The 16,899-nt window shown below is 40.0% G+C and overlaps 1 protein-coding gene across 1 annotated transcript in view; it reads left to right on the forward strand.

Moving 5' to 3' along the window:
• Positions 1-16,899, forward strand: part of ZZEF1 (zinc finger ZZ-type and EF-hand domain containing 1) — a 106,488-nt gene that overhangs the window by 12,092 nt on the left and 77,497 nt on the right. The window contains exons 2-6 of the mRNA XM_019659838.1: positions 4,658-4,802; positions 8,276-8,470; positions 10,473-10,644; positions 11,587-11,786; positions 13,171-13,381. Of these exons, the coding sequence (XP_019515383.1) occupies positions 4,658-4,802; positions 8,276-8,470; positions 10,473-10,644; positions 11,587-11,786; positions 13,171-13,381 (923 nt within the window). The remainder of the gene's footprint in view (positions 1-4,657; positions 4,803-8,275; positions 8,471-10,472; positions 10,645-11,586; positions 11,787-13,170; positions 13,382-16,899) is intronic.

Genomic DNA, 16,899 nt, shown 5'->3' on the forward strand with positions numbered 1-16,899 from the left:
TTCTACGCTTTTGCAGTTGAGGTATTGTGGCTGAGTATGACTTCTGGGCTAGGAGGGGTGCCCCGGAATGTTGAAGGCTCTGCTCCCTTTGCCTTCTGGCTCCAGTGTTACTGCTGTATCAGTCCTATTTTGATTCTTGACCTTTTACATGGAAACTGTCTTCTCCCGGGAAGTAGGAACTTCTCTTTCCTGTCAGTGTTATGAAATTTCATTATGATGTGCTTTTATCCTTTGTGTAGAGTATTCAGCCTCTTCAATCTCAAAACTCACGTCCTTCAGTTTGGGAAAATTATCTGGAATCATACCAATTGTGATCCCCTCCCCCCATTTCCTGTGTTCCCTTTTTCTGAAACCCATTATTTGCATATTGGACCTCCTGAACTGGTCTCCCGATTTTTTCTTCTTTCCTAGTAGCCATCATTTTGTCTACTTTTAGGGTGCTTTAGCCAACTTTATCTTCCGGCCTAAGGAGATTTGTCTTCCAAAATCTATTGAGATTTTCATTTTGCCGTGATATTTTAATTTTGAAGAGTTTGTAAAAATTTTCTGAATAGCCTATTTTTAATAATAGTATCCTGATCTTTCATGGTTGCAATATCCTTTTGTATTAGATAGTGGTGGTGGTGGCTACACAGCTCTGAATATACTGAAACCCACTGGGTGGGGCACTCTAAAAAGGTGAATTTTATGGTATGTGAATTATATACCTCAGTAAAGCTGGTATTAAAAATATCTTTTTTAATATTTCTCTGAAGATATTAATGACAGTCTTTCTGAAGCTTTCTTCTCCTTGCATAGTTCTTTACTCCAAGTTGCCTTTTTCTGTTTCATATTAAGCCTTTCCTCAAATGTCTGGTGGTCCTGGGCTGTCCAGCATATTCAAGAGTGGAGGCCTCTGGCTTGTAGACCAGTGAGCCCTCCCTGTGAGATGAACTGTCCGGGCCCTTTCGCTGGGAGCCCTCCAGTGCCAGCATCTGTAGTCTGTTCCCTTGGGCTTGTCAGGTGCCCGAGAGAAGACCCTTCCAGTCTCTTGCCTGTAGGGTACTAGACTGGCTACCAGCATTCTGGGAGCCCTAGGGGAAGGTCGAGTCTTAAACACTTAGCATGTAAACATGAATCCCCCTATTTTCAGTGTAGTATTCACACTTGCAGCTGTGCCTGGTATTTCCTAGTCCAGAGACCCTCTGTACTACTCTCTCTAGAGAATCAAACCCCCAAACATCTGCCAAGATTGAGGAGAAGATCTGGGGATCTGTTTGGGTTTTTTTTTCTAATGGAAAATTTTAAACATAAAGTACAGATAAGAGTCAAATAAACTCTCACATACCTATTAGCCAGTTTTCAACAATTACCAACTCAAGGCCAATTTTATTTCATCTAAACCCCACCTACTTTCTCCAAATTATTTTGAAGCAAATCTTCTCATTCACAGATATTTCATTTCATATTTCATTATATGTCTCTAAAAGATAAGAACTCTGTACACACACACACACAATATCTCACTATCACCCTTTTCCCCTCAAAAAGAAAACCTCACAATTCCTTAATAACGGCATTTATCCAGTCAGTTCTAACTGCTTTTTCAAATCAACTTGACACCAGTATCTCTACTTCCAGCAGTATCTATTGCTCCCAACTCCTAAATCTTTTGGAGTCCTACAGTGTGAAGCGTCTTGCTTCTCAACTTTGCCCAGTCCAGCTAAGGATTCCACCTTCTTTGGTCAACCAACTTGGTACTATTCATTCACCTTCCCAGCTTCCACAATTTCATTGCTGTTACATCATATATTCTTTTTGTCCTTGTGCTTAGAAAAAAATCACTTTGTAATTCTGTCTTAGTGTGATTTCAGGAGGGAGCAGAGGTAAAATGCATTTGTTCAGTATGACTTCTTTGAACACTTTCGTGGCTGGTTGTCCAGCTATTGCTCTGAAGCCTTAAGGGATGGAGTGGAGAAGACATTCCTTCCCAGAGCCTCCTGATCCATCTTTCTACCCTACTGACAACAGACAAGCCCATCTTCATGATGAGCTTTTCCGCTCTGACTCCTGTGCAATGACCTTAACTTTAATTGCTGCTTTCCATGGCAGCCCATCAGATATTTGAATAGGAAGATTCTGTAACTGCCAGCCATCTTTTCTCCACACTAAAGAGCCCATGGCCCTTCAGCTGTTCCTCAGGGCAGTTTCTAGTCTTCTCTCCATGGTGGTCACTTTTGTCTGATATCTTCCATTTCATTTCCTGGTGTGGCATGTAGCTTCCAAACTAAACTCAGCTTTCCTGATTGAGTCTAATCAGAAAAGAACAGGTTATCTTCTCTCCTTCAGAGCATTATGCTTTGATTAGTGTAGCCATTGACCCTGTTAACTTTTTGGATAATCCCGTCAATTTGAATAGAGACAAAAAGAATGCTGCTATCCTTCTCTCACATGTTACTTCTAATCTCTGTCCCCTATCCTGCATTTCAGTCCATGGTTTTTGGACCCAGACATAGGGATTTGCATCTATTCTTATTCATCACTGAACTGTTTAGAGGTCTGTGATGGAAATAGGGGTATTTGTGTGAATCATGAAACCTCAATGGGACATGTCCATATTTTATGAAGGAGGGAAATAAGGAAAATAAGGAAAACTCCTAAAAAGCAGGAGTTTTTAGGGAGAGAGAGGTTTACTTAGAAAAGAGGGTAGAAGTCTCCTGAAGTATTTCCTGGTGGGGGAACTCTGTGACTGAGTCTATCAGCAGCAAGGAAGAAGCTGCTGATGAGGGAGGGTTTGAGCCATGGGGAGAGGGGCAGTTGCTAAATGAGGCAAGTCTTGTAGGAAGTGAGAGGGGATGGGGTCGGGGCACCGAGGAGATAACATTGCAGGTTAGAAAGGAGAAGAGGAACACCCTGCACTGCTTCTGGGCTTGCACCGTATTGGGCTCTGTTCACCTGTTACTTAATCCAGGCAGCAGCCTGTGAGTTTGGTAATATTTGCTCCATCTTTCAGATCAAGAAGCTGAGGCGTATGGGGGTAAAGAAATGTGTGTATGGTCACATAACCAGTTAGTGACAGAGCAGGATTCAAACCAAATCCCATGTTGTACCCAGTTCCTCAGATGGCTTCATGTGGGCAAGGAGCAAGTTAGATTATGGTTAAAGGTTAGTGAAAGCAGGGCTGTGAAGTGGATAAATCAAATTAGCTCTCCTGTCCAAAGAGTGTTTAAACGGAAAAGCCCAGCTAAACCTGAGGTGCTACTCTAAGGCAATTCTTTCTCATTCTAGTTTTGCATTTGGCACTTTGTAACCAGTTGAAATATTTTTCAGTGGTTGCTTTCTCCTGCAACTTTTTTTGAGGGAGGGCTATTACTCTCTTGAAAGAGAGATGAAATAGTAAAATTGTATATACATGTGGTAATACTCATTTACATACATTGTGCAAAGTACAGTGAGTTACTGTCCCAAATTTGTTTTTTGAATAATGTATCTACACGAGGTGTGATAAAAAAATATGGTAAATGTTTAAATTAAAAAAAAAACGTATTACAGTAAAAGACACATTGTCATTAATCCCCCTCAAAATACTCCCCCTTGCTTCAAACACACTTATCCCATCGTTCTTGCCACTTTCTGAAGCAGTTCTGGAAGTCCTCTTTCTTGAGTGTCTTTAGTTGCGCTGTCATAGCTGCCTCGATGTCCTGAATCGATTCAAAATGTTTACATTTCATGGTCATTCTGACTTTGGGGAAGAACTAGAAGTCGCACAGTGCCAGATTCAGTGAATAAGGTGGGTGAGGACACATGTAATGTTTTTATTTGACAGAAATTGCCATACCAGAAGCCATGTGTGACACAGAATCTTCCCGTTGTGATAAAAAAATAGGGTGAATGCTGCTGCCGAGTGCCATCCAACGGAAAGGCAGGGATGTTCAATACAGGAACTGTCGCTTCAAACCTTAGTAACAGTGTGTGACAAGTTTCAACTTATTTGGTGTAGTCAGTCAGGTGTGAGCTATGGTGAGAGAAGGTGTGCTTTATTTATTTATTTTTTTAGCTGAGCCATCCTGCTACCTGTTGGCAGCTCAGCGGCTGCTCAGCTCGGGCTGGACTCGAACCGCTGTTGCTCAGAGCTCAAACTCTTGAGCGAGCTCTTAACCAACTGAGCCACTTGGCCGGCCCGAGAAGGTGTGCTTTAAAGTGTGCCGTAAATCATTCTCCATCATGACAATGCTCCATGTCACACATGGCTTCTGGTACAGCAGTTTCTGTCACATAAAAACATTACGGTGTGTCCTCATCCACCTTATTCACTGGATCTGGCACCGTGCGACTTCTGGCTCTTCCCCAAAATCAAAATGATTCAGGACATCGAGGCAGCCATGACAGCGCAACTCAAGACACTCATGAAAGAGGACTTCCAGAACTGCTTCAGAAAGTGGCAAGAATGATGGGATAAGTGTGTATGAAGCGAGGGGGAGTATTGTGAGGAGGACTAAAGGTAATGTGTCTCTTACTGTAATAATTTTTTTTTAATTTAAACATTCACCATATCGTTTGATAACACCTTGTAGACTCTTCCAACAACAACAACAAAAATCACTGATGTTGAGAATTGTAAAAAAAAAAAATTCAAGGTTTGAAACAGACTTGATTTTCTTGCATCTTTTATCTGTAGGCCTTTGCCCAGTTTGATGCCGAGGGTGATGGTACAGTGGACGCCGAGAACATGCTGGAGGCCCTCAAGAATTCCAGTGGAGCTAATCTCCAGGGGGAGCTGAGCCACATCATCAGACAGCTGCAGGCCTGTTCTCTTGTGCCAGGTAAGGCCCTCGTCCGAGTGCCAAATGCTAAAGAACGCTCTCTTGGAGCCAAAATGAACTTGGTTGTACTATGAGTTGTAATTAGGCAAGCTTGTAGGCACCATGAAATAAATGTGCTTCTCCAGGAGTCTTCATTAGGCAATGATCTGAATTAGTGTTCAGTGTAATCATCTCTTTTGTTCCCCAATACAGTGATGGTTGGGCAGTTCTCCCATTTTTATGAACTTTTGTTGTGGTACTACCTATCTTTCTTTCTTTTTTAAGCTGAGCCATCCTGCCTCCTGTTGGCAGCTCAGCTGCCAACCTACCTTCCTTAATGGATCTCTTTATTTCACTCTCTCAAGAAGCCTTTCCTGGCTTGTATGTAGGTATTATATTTTCTCTTAGCATCCTGCATTTCTTTTTAGCATCATATTAGCATTGTAATTAGTTAATTCATTACTTAATTATCCGTTAAATATTTGTCTGTACTCTTATACTCTGAGCTCTGTGAGGGCAGGGACCTTTTATTTCTGCTGTGTCCTCACATTTAGCACATTTTTTGGCACATGGTAGGCACTCAGTATGTGTGTGGTTTTTTTTAGAAAGATTTCACTCTGAAATTTAAGTAAGAATAAAAATAGCTTGAAGTTAAGCAATACTTTTACACTGTACGCATGGAAAAACTTTGCCTGTGTTTTTATATGGTTTCTTTTGGGGGCTCAGAAGACAGAATCATAATAAAATTACCTGTTTTTCTTCCAGTGAGAAAACAATTAAATTTGAAATGCGGAAAAACCTTTGCACATCATCCTTTTAGTGTCTGATTATCTTATCTAAGAACTTTTCCTGCTTGTTGCAGTTGGTGTCATAATATTTAGTATAGAGAATAGCTGGAGCAACAACAGAGGCAAACAGATTTGGTAGATACATAATTATAAATCTGATTGCCCTTGACTTCTCTGGCTTACTGCTGAGGATGTACTGAGCTTCCATTCTTCCTCAAATTGTCTTTAATTATATAATTTTTATAAATCATATAAGTAGCCTGTACATGTTAATTTTTTCCTACTCTCATGGATTTTCCTACTAAATTTTCCTACTAAACTTATGCTTTGAATTATGTTTAACTACTGTCTATCTTGGCATTTCTGCATTACTCCCACTTTTGCGTTACCAGCATGTAGACAGCATCCGGAGCTTTATTTGGACACTTCAAAGAGGTGTTTTGGGAGGAAAGGAAAGTGGGAGGAGACCGGGAATCCACCAACTTAGTACTTTGTGCACTGTTGCTCGGGGCAACTGGGCAGAGGGGGAGACTAGGTTAGAAAAATTGGGGGTGCAGATCCCAAGGCGCTTATATAGCAGGATCATGACTTAGGACTTTCTACTCACAATATTTTGTTCAACACCCAACTTAAAAGAATTGTTTTATCACAGTCTTGGGACAAACCTTAGTAAGCGGAGCTTGCCTCTCTGGTGGGGTTTTAGTTTCCTTGTCCCTCTTTCTAACCCAGACTGACGCTTGTTCCTTTTGTATCTCATTATATTGGTGCTTAGTGTTTAAAAGAGAGACAATACAAATTCATTGTTTGTTTCAGCATATGAAAAAATTTTCCCATTACAAGAATCAATCTGCTTTTCCCATGGGTGGTGAGCAAATCAGTGCAGCATCAGCAGTGTCATAATGTGAGGTTTGGGCATTACTGTGGGAGTCTGCTAGGAAAAGAAAAGCTGTGAAAGGAGGGCCAGGGGTGCCACAGACTTTTGTGTAGGGGGCATTGTCAAAATGCGCTGCTTCAAGGGCAGAATTTCTCCGCCACCTCATGTTATATCTTAACAATTAGTGCAGTTTCATTCTGCCCTAATATAGCTGTTTGTTTTATACTTAAAAGCAATTTCTCCTACAGACTTTCAGAGTTTTGCTCTGGGTGCTGCTTAATGTGGGTGTGTTTAGTTTGTGAAAGTTCATCAAGCGATACAATTATAATTTATGTACTTTTTGTTACGTGTGTTATGATTCATTATGAAGTAAAAAAAGGAAGTCTCCCCAAATAGACAAGTGCATTTGAGCTCCAGGAAAAGCTGCCACGTTTACCCTTTCTTCACTTAACCGTTTACCCTTTCTTCACTTAACCCTCGTACTCCTCTGGGTTCTGGGCACCTCAGTTCAAGGCATATTATTGTAGGTTATGGAGAACCATAAAGGATTTTAAACAGGAGTAGACATGGTCTGTTTTGTGTTTTTGTAAGATTATTTGGGTTAATGCCAGACAAAGGGCATCCCGGGGAGCCACTTAGGAAATCTGGGTGTATGAACAGGAGATGCAGAGGCTAGAGCCTGGCCAGTGGCCAGAGGGATGGACAGATGGGGTGGACTCCAGAGGAGTGACACTGGAAAGAAAAAGCTGGAATGGTGGAAGGAGTGCATGGAGGCAGTACAAGAGGTGGGAGGGGGTGTCTCGGTCCTACCCCTTTATTGTCATCTTGGTGTGTCACCAGAGCCTCATTTTCTTCCGTTGTTCAACAAGGATACCAGTACCTTTGGTGCCTTCCAACCCCTCCCCCAATTGTATTGTGAGGACCAAATTAGGTGATGTGTGTGGAAGTACCTGATAAACTGTGAAATGCCATTGGGAATTGTGGTCAGGGTAGTGGTTGTAGTATCATTATCATTGTCTTTTGTAGCTTAGTATAAAAGCTGTTATGCTTTTGCTCTCTAATGTGATAAATGTTATTCCTAGCTCATATTGTATATATATAACGTATAAACTTCTTTAAAAACTTCTAGTTAGTATTTAAGGGCTTATAAATTTTTCAAGTTTGGATTGAAACAAATAATCATTATTCTGAGTCTTCTAAAATTAAACTCACATGATATTAATTGTTAAATTGAGATTACCACTGGTTCATTTCTTAAAAACTTGTTTAGATTTTTAAATGATTAAAGCTGAAAATATCAATGAAGATTCTTTTTAAAGATTTAATTGGGGAGTTGGGGGAGGGAACCGCGTTGGGGAATCGGGGAAGGGGAACAGACAAGTTGCTGTCAGTCTAATTGTGGAGGACGTTGCTTCACTGGCCCATGTTGGTGTTACCATTGCGCTCTTCCCGGGTGAGGCAGTCGCTCACCAGCCATTGGATGGCCGCTCATGGCGGCTCATGAAAGCTCATGCCTGCTGCAGGCCATCCCCACTGCAGCCTATGCCGTCGCCAGCGACTCAATGGCAGCCCAGCTCCAGGTTGAGCTGTTGTTCACCATCTTAGCTGTAGAGGGCGCTGCGTCACTGGCCTTCGTGTGGGATCCAAACGGGCCCTGCTCAGAGCTGGCGTCCCAAGCCCACTCCTAACCAATGCACCACTCAGCCAGCTCTCAGTGAAGATTCTTAATGGCTACTTTTAATTCAGCCAATTCAGATTGTCCACCAGGCAGGGGATGTGGAAACTATTGTGGTAGTCCTAAAAACACCAAACATGGATTTTTGTCTAATTAGGTTTCATAGACATATTTTCGGAGTCCACAGAGGGCCTGGGTGTTCACTCGTCGATGATTCTGCGCTTCCTGCATCGCAATCGGCTCTCCAGTACAGTCATCCCCTACCCTATGTTGGACCACTGCAATAATGTGTGTACCATGAGGGCTTCTGTTCTGAAGGAGTCTCTGGATCAACTGGTACAAAAAGAAAAGGGTACGTGTGTATGGGGGGAGGTGGGGTGTCCTGAAAATGCTCTATCGTCATTTCTTCCAAATGTAGTATTTAATAGGATGTGTCAGTCCTTCTCCCTGCTTTATTCCTGAAAATATAATAGTGACCAGTTTGTAGCATGACAATGTGATCTGCTCACTCTTTCTTCCTTTCTTCTCTTCTCTCCTTCCTCCCCCCCCACACTTTCTTCAAGGTCTCTGCTCAGATGTGACTTCAGAGAGGCTCTTCCTCGTTACTCTAATTAATGCCACCACTCCCCAAATCCCCCCAACATTCCCCACCTTCTGGTCACTAACACCTTTACGGATCTGATGATCTAAATGGCACTTAAGATTATCTGAAGTTGTAGCATTATATTTATTTGCATTTTGTCTGTCTTGTTCACTTAGTTATTCTTAGCACCTGGATCTGTGCCTGCCACATATTAATAGTAGGTACTCTGTGAGTAGCTGTTGAATAAATGAGGGAAGCCTCTACAGACTCACTTAGTGATGGCAACAAAAGTTGATAATGTGAACAGACAGGCCTGTAGAACATAACAGAGTCCAGAAATAGACCTAAGGACATGTGGGCATGTAGTACCAGATACAGTCAGCATTACAAATCAGGATGGAAAGGTGAGTTAGTCACCAAGTGGGGTAGAGCAACTGGTTAGCCATTGGAGAAAAAATAAAACTAGATTCTTAACCCATTTTATTCACTAAAATAAATTTTAGATGGATCAAAAAGTTTAACTAAAAAGAAAATTGTAAGAGTATTAGAAGGAAATAGTTCCACTGTATAAAAATCCTGACATGGAAAAACCTTTCTAAGCAATACATGAAACTCAGAAACTAACAAAAGAAAAGTTTACATAAATTGGACTCTATCCGAATTTAAAGTTCTGTACAGCAAAAAAAATACATAAGCAGAGTGAAAAGAAAAATGGCATTCTAAGGGACAAAAATATTTGTAACATATTATGACACTCAGTTTTTTACTAACTGACCTTGGGCAATTACTTCACTCAGTGCCTTAGTTTCCTCATCTCTAAACTGAATTAATACATAGAAAATGTATAGAAAAGTGCCTGGCTCACAGTAAGCACTCAGTAAGTATTACCCCTTACATATGTGTATATATACATTATATAATGTATGTAAAATATATAAATTGATAAGAAGACTTGTGACCTGGTAGAAAATAGGTAAGAGTAGGGCCAGCTCATACTTAGAAACATAAGTGGCTTACAAACAAGTGGCTTAAAAAGTTTCACTCATAAAGAAATGTAAATTCAAACTATAAAACACCATTTTCTTCTCTTGGCATGGTTTTGCAAATATATGGTGATTTAAATATTATACTATAATGAGCTCATGGAGCAGTCCTTGGCCAATTTCTGCTTTATATGGGTTCTTTGGAAAGAGATTTTTAAGGAACATTTATTTATTTATTTATTTATTAAAAGATTTTATTGGGGAGTTGGGGGAGGGGAACAGCGTTGAGGAATCGGGGAAGGGGAACAGACAAATTGCTGTCCTTTTGTTCTTCAGTCTAGTTGTGGAGAATGTCGCTTCACTCGCCCATGTTGGTATTATCATTGCGCTCTTCCCGGGTGAGGCAGTCACTCGCTGGCCATTGGACGTCCATTCACAGTGGCTCATGGCAGCTCACGAAAGCTCACGCCAGCTGCCGGCCAGCCCCAATGCAGCTTACGCCATCGCTGGTGACTCACAGCAGCCCAGCTTCAGGTTGAGCTGTTGTTCACCATCTTAGCTGTAGAGAGTGCAGCGTCACTGGCTCTCATAGGGGATCCGAACCAGGACCCTGCTGCTCAGAGCTGGCATCCCAAGCCAACGCCTAACTAACGCGCCACTCGATCAGCCCAGGAACATTTATTTTTCTGAGGCCAAAGTGCCAAGCGTATTTCTGTAAGATGTTTTAAATGCCCTTTGTTTTCCCTTTGAGAGAGATGTCATATGATAAAATCTGGTTTTCCCTGCAGAAAGCCCTGGAGATTTAACTAGAAGCCCAGAGATGGATAAACTCAAGGCAGTAGCCAAGTGCTACGCTTATATAGAAACATCCTCCAACCCTGCAGACATTGACAAGATGACCAATGGAGAAACGTCATCCTACTGGCAGTCAGATGGCAGTGCCCGCTCACACTGGATTCGGTGGGTGGTAGAATACCAATTCCTGAGTGAAAGGCCAAGAAAATTACCTGCCCTTTCTCTTATCCCATCATGTGTTAAAAAATTATTTTTAAAAATTTTAGAATATTTTCTAATTAACTGCCCAGTTTTTTTCTTATTGTGACTATCTGTGAAGGTGCCTTAAGAATCAAGTAACAGGCATCATGTAAAATCATGTCACCTGATCAATAGATTCATAAACATGGGTAATTTCTTTCCTTGGTATTTTAAGGGAGAAAATAGCATTTAAGTAATATTTCGTGATACTGATTTCAGATCTTTTTCACTAGTTTCTCAGGAAAATGAGTATCACAAGAGATAAATACTTTTCTTATATCTGATGTGATTTCACTTTTTAGGATGGTCTTCTGTACATTTGAAAAAAATCTGTGTGCAACTTAAATTTAGAGGAGGAAGAGGGAATGGTTAGGAATCCTGGAGTAGAATTGATGACAATAAATTGATATTTCTAAACATTCTGAAGCTGCTGTCTAATTTTTCATCTGTCCCTTCAGAGAATAGGCTAATTTCAGTTGGAAATTAAAATAATTGTCATGTCTTCTCACAGAGGATATAAATGACCTTTAGCTATCTCATTGATAGATGAGGAAATATACTTAGTTCTTTGGATACATTTAGAATTTGCTTCTTGCCAAGTAAAGGGATTTTGTTAGGATGTTCATATTGCACTTTCCTGCCTGTACTAATAGCTTAAAAGGAAACATAAGATTAATCTTGAACAGAAATAAATTTTAGAGACTTGGGAAGGTCATAAGGACTTTGAAACTAATAGCCAGCATTTCAAGGTAGTTGGTTTTAGGAAAATTAGTCTTTGGGAATATCAAGTACAAGATGAGACTTGTGGAACCTAGCAGTTCTCGACTTACATAAACATTTGTGGTTTCTGCTCTCCATTTTTTCCAGTTTAAAAATGAAGCCAGATGTTGTGCTTAGGCACCTGTCCATTGCAGTGGCTGCCACTGACCAGAGCTACATGCCACAGCAGGTGACAGTGGCTGTGGGGAGGAATGCCAGCGATCTCCAGGAAGTCCGCGATGTGCACATTCCCAGCAATGTCACCGGCTATGTGACACTGCTGGAAAACGCCAACATCAGTCAGCTGTGTGAGTCAACCAAGATGTGTTGTCCCTTCTCCCTCAGGGGGGCTGGAGGGAGGAAGGTAGTAATCTTTCTTAGCAGCAGTATCGCTGAGGTGGACAAGCTGTTAGTTTTTCTTCAGAGATTTGATTTGCTTCTCATGATGCACATGAAAGTGGTCATTATTTCATCTGTTCAGTGTTTTTAAAAGTTAGAGAAAGCAGTAAATCCTTTTAAAATTTAAAATATGTTATTCTTGTTTTCTCATAGGAAAATTAGAAAAATGTGGATAAAAATTACTCAGAATCCCACTACCCAGGGATTGTCACTGTGAATTCATTGGTGTGGATCCTTCCAGACCTTTTCTTGTATGTGTGTGTACGCGTGTGTGTATGTTTACACACACACACATTTTAAATAAAACAATAGAATTGTGTATATATATTTACATCTACACATCTTTTTACAAAAATGGTGACATTCTGTACATGCTCTTTGGTAATTTTTCAATGTGTTGTCATATGTTCATGTACACCTTTATGTAGTGTTGGAAGAATATTATTTAACCAGCCCTTTTATTCTTGGACATTTAAGTTGTTTCCATTTTTATACTATCATAACCTTGCTTCACACGTAGTATTTTGGAAATAATCACAATTCTGTGACTTCTTTCCAGGCTTATTTCATGCAGGGAACCGGAATGCTTCATGTTTTGTCTCATTTCTTCTAATGCTTTCCTGGGCCAAAAGACGTGTTCTTACTTTGCTCAAAGGAACTGAGGCCTAGGGAGGTAGAGTCTTTGTGTCTCACCCCTAGGCAGAGAAGTAGTTAAGCTTGGGGAGTAGAAGCTTCCTGTCTTAGACTGTGGTGGTCTTTTCTCTAAGTTGTGTCCGTTTTAACCTGTCGCCTCCTCTTCCAACCCAAATAAGAAATCATGACAGCTCTTAAAAGTGAGTCATGCTTATGTCATCTATTTGGACTTGATTATTAGAAAGAAATTCTTACAACTGCTATGAGTCAGCTACTGTTTTATAACTAAATCCAAATTTCAGAACGCCAGGAAAAATTTTAGAAATTTTTTTTATTGTGTATTTAGTCAGGATTTAAAATATGCTTTTTGTATTCATTCTTAGGATTTTTAAATTCCTAAGAAACTTTGTGATGTAGAGATTTAAGCCACCCTTAATTTTACACATTATTCTTAGGATTCCTTAGATTGGTCAAATTTTGTTCGACAAGTTTATTATATAATAGCTCCATTGCACACTTTATTTATTTCTGACATCAAAGTATACCTTCAGTATTTTCTTTTCAAAGTGTGAATTGCTATTTTGCTTTTAGTTGGGAGCCTAGCATTTGCTGAACTGAAGAAGTTAATCCAATACTGAATTTGTTGTTTGTGCTTGACAGATGTCCAGATTAACATAAAGCGTTGTCTTAGCGATGGATGTGACACTAGAATTCATGGTCTGAGGGCTGTTGGCTTTCAGAGAGTTAAGAAGTCTGGGGTCTCAGTCTCAGATGCTTCTGCGATATGGTATTGGTCTCTGCTGACATCTCTGGTGACGGCTTCCATGGAGACAAACCCGGCCTTTGTCCAGACAGTGCTGCGCAATACTCAGTAAGTCACTCTCTCTGCTTTCCAGCCCCATCAGGTGCACTTATTCGTCTCTGTCCCTTTAGGGCAGCCTTTGATCATCAATCATGGACACTCAGTCAGCAGCTCAGCCCCAGGTGCCCTGTTTGTGCCTTCAGTTCCAGTCGTGTGAGGAGGCCACACATGCCGTTCCTTATCCATTGGAGGAGTAATTGCTCACATTTATATAACACTTTATATTGGACAAAGCACTTTCATATGCTGCATATTATTTACCGACTTACATTATGAAATGTACCTATAAAATTATCCCCATTTTATAGTTGAAGATATTGTGACCTTTCTGGAGTACATGACAGGTAGTGATGGATCAGTTTGAATCCAGGTCTTTGGACCCCAAGGTCCAAAGAAGACTCTCTTCATTAACAAGTAAAATCTTTTCAAGGATACTAAACTAATTTATTTTAAAATGTAGAGCACTTTTGAAAGTTTTCTTTTGAAAAACTGTTAGGACAAAAAGACCCAGTAGGTAAAACAACCATCTTCAGTAACAATCAAGTATTGGTATTCTATGTATAAGTTCAATAACTGATAATAGGCATTGTTAGTGTAGGCTATCAAAGTGCCAGATAAAAAGAGATTGTTAATATTTTGTTCTCTAGATGTCTTTTGAGATTTCTTATTGCTATTAAATAAAACTTTTCAGCAAATAACACTGCTGGCAGTGCTGGATCTGAAGGGTAATATTTGGTAATACTCCTTCCTTCCTGTTTTAATTTTTTTTAAAAACAAAAAAACATTTCAAACTTAGAAAAGTGTTGCAAGTACAATACAAGAACTTTTATTTCTTCCTGAGCCATTTGAGAGTAATTTGCCATCCTGGTGCCCCATCGTCCCTGAATACCTATTTGTGTATTTTCTGCAAACAGGAACATTCCACTACAACCATCAAAATGAGGAAATTAGTACTGATATACATTGCTGCCACCTAACCTTCAGATCTTACTCAAGTTTTGCAAATTGACCCAGTAATGCCCTTTATAGCAAAAGGATCCAGAATTATACTTTGCATTTCATTGTCATGTATCTTCAATATGGAACAATTCTCTTTCCTTGACTTTTATGACTTTGACTCTTTTGAAAATTATAGATCAGTTATTTTGAAGCGTGTCCTTCAATTTTGAGATATCTGATGTGTCATCATAATTAAATTTAGGTTTTTATCTCTAGCAGTAATAGAAGAGAAGTGATGAAGTGTCCTCATTGTATCTCATCAGGAGACATAAACTCCAGATTGTCCTGTTACTAGTTAGTGCTGGTGATACTAACTTGGATCCCTTGATAAAAGTGGCATCTGCCAGACCTTTCCCCTATAAAAGAGTTTTCTTTTTCTCTTTGTAATTAATAAGTATTTTTGTGAGGAGGTAACTTGGAGACTATGCAAATATCTCATTCCTCATCAAACTTTATATTGTATGGACTCTTGATTCCTATTTTATTCACTGGGTTATAATCCATTACAGTGTTGATGCTCAGATTGTCCCAGATTTGGGCAATGCAAACCCTTTCAGTCTGGTTTATGTGTCCTTTTGACACGTCTTAATCATTCTTGAAACACTTGCTTACTTTCTAGAATAACAACATATTCCAGGCTTATCTTGAATGTTCTCTGCCTTACCCTGGAACCAGCCATTTTTTCTGAGGCGTCATAGTCCCTTTTAGTGGAGAATGGTATTTAGAAACTACACAAACTGAACTCATTGCTGTTGGGGTGTTGCATCTCTCAGGCCCTCTCAGTGGACACAGCTAGGAAATGTATATTTGTATATAAATAATACACACGTATGTATACATATACACATTTACATCTGTATTTCTATATCTGTAATGCTGAAAAAACTGAGTTTATTTAATTTTCTAAATTTTTAAATTTTTTATAGCTGAGCCATACTGCCACCTGTTGGCAGCTGTTGGCAGGTCAACTCGGGCTGGAAATCGAACCGGCGACCCTTTTGCTCAGCGCTCACACTCTTGACCGAGCTCTTAACCAACTGAGCCACTTGGCTGGCCCTTAGAAAAACTGAGTTTATACTGATACTTCTAATTCAAATCCAGCACTGCAGTGTTTATTCTAGTTTTCTCACTTTCTGTATTTGTAACTCCCTTCTCTGATAGTGAGAAACCTGGCTCCTATCATTCCTAATATACTTACTTGTTTAATCAATCCCAGTCTATATAACGAGTATCTCATCTCCCCAGCCCTTGCCTGGACACCCTCCTCACCCCATTTCTGCCCAGGTACCTTTTGCAGGGCTGCTGCAGTGGCTGCCCTTATGCAGATGCCCTCTTCTCCTCCTTGAATTCCCATGCCCAGTGCCGTGTCACCCTTTCTTACCCTACGTGGCACTTGAATTTCATACCAGGCTGTCCCTTTGTGCAGATACCTTTTTCATCCTGCTCAGTAACCCACTCCAGTACTCCACTATTGGCTACCATGGTGCCCCACCCACCCAAACACATGTGGGTACCTACCTTGTACAGCCCCTTTATGGACTAAATTTTTAGTGAGGGAAAGAAAAGTTTGTGACCTTATTTTTGTGAAGATAAGCCAAGTTGTTAAAGGGTGGGTATATTTAAAGTTTATATTCCCAAACAGTTGTAATATTTAATCTGCAATGGTATTTTCACGCCTAACTTTTAAATATCAGTGATCTAAAACTATTCTAAAATTAAAAAATATACTCAGAGGCCGGCTGAGTGGCTCAGTTGGTTAAGAGCTCGCTCAAGAGTGCGAGCTCAGAGCAACAGGGTTGCCGGTTCAATTCCTGGCCCAAGCTGAGCTGCCAACAGGTGGCAGGATGTCTGAGTTAAATATATATATAAAATAATTTTTTTTTCAAAAAAATCAATGAGGAAAAATAAGTAAGAATAATAATATTATGAAACAAAAGTGCTTGCTTGTATCAGTGGGAAGAAATTTAGTAAATCATTACATGTCACTCGTGTGCATTTGATGTTATTGATCAACTGTCTTTTTATGTAGCTGCCCTACTAATGCAGCTCGTTGTATGGAGGGGAAAAGAAATGAGAGCAGAGTAGAAGCCGACACACGTTAGCCTTGCCGTATTGCTCTATTTTGAAATGCAGAAATAAAATTGTTTTAGGGATTCTTATTACTGTTATAAAATGACTATCAATCGTTGAAGTTTGAGTAGTTTCTACATACCTTCAAGTTGTTCATGGTACACTGACTCACCTAGCACAGTTGCTGGCACAGAATAGGACTCAGTAATTTTTTGTTGCATAAATTTGTTAGGTGACTGCTAGTCCAGAGGAGGTAAAGCTATTGGGGGATTCAGAGACATAAATGTTTGCGGAGATAAGACAAGAGAAACATTAAAGCAGACATTAAGGTAGAAAGATCAAGAAATTCCAGCAGGAATAGAGAAGGTGATGGCCGCTGATATGTTTAGGAGAAAATTAAATTCGTGATTCATCTTTAGAAGTCATAGATCTTTTTTTTTTTTTTTTTTTTTTTTTTT

The sequence above is a fragment of the Hipposideros armiger genome, unplaced genomic scaffold (genome assembly GCF_001890085.2).
Source record: "Hipposideros armiger isolate ML-2016 unplaced genomic scaffold, ASM189008v1 scaffold_304, whole genome shotgun sequence".
Taxonomy (NCBI): domain Eukaryota; kingdom Metazoa; phylum Chordata; class Mammalia; order Chiroptera; family Hipposideridae; genus Hipposideros; species Hipposideros armiger.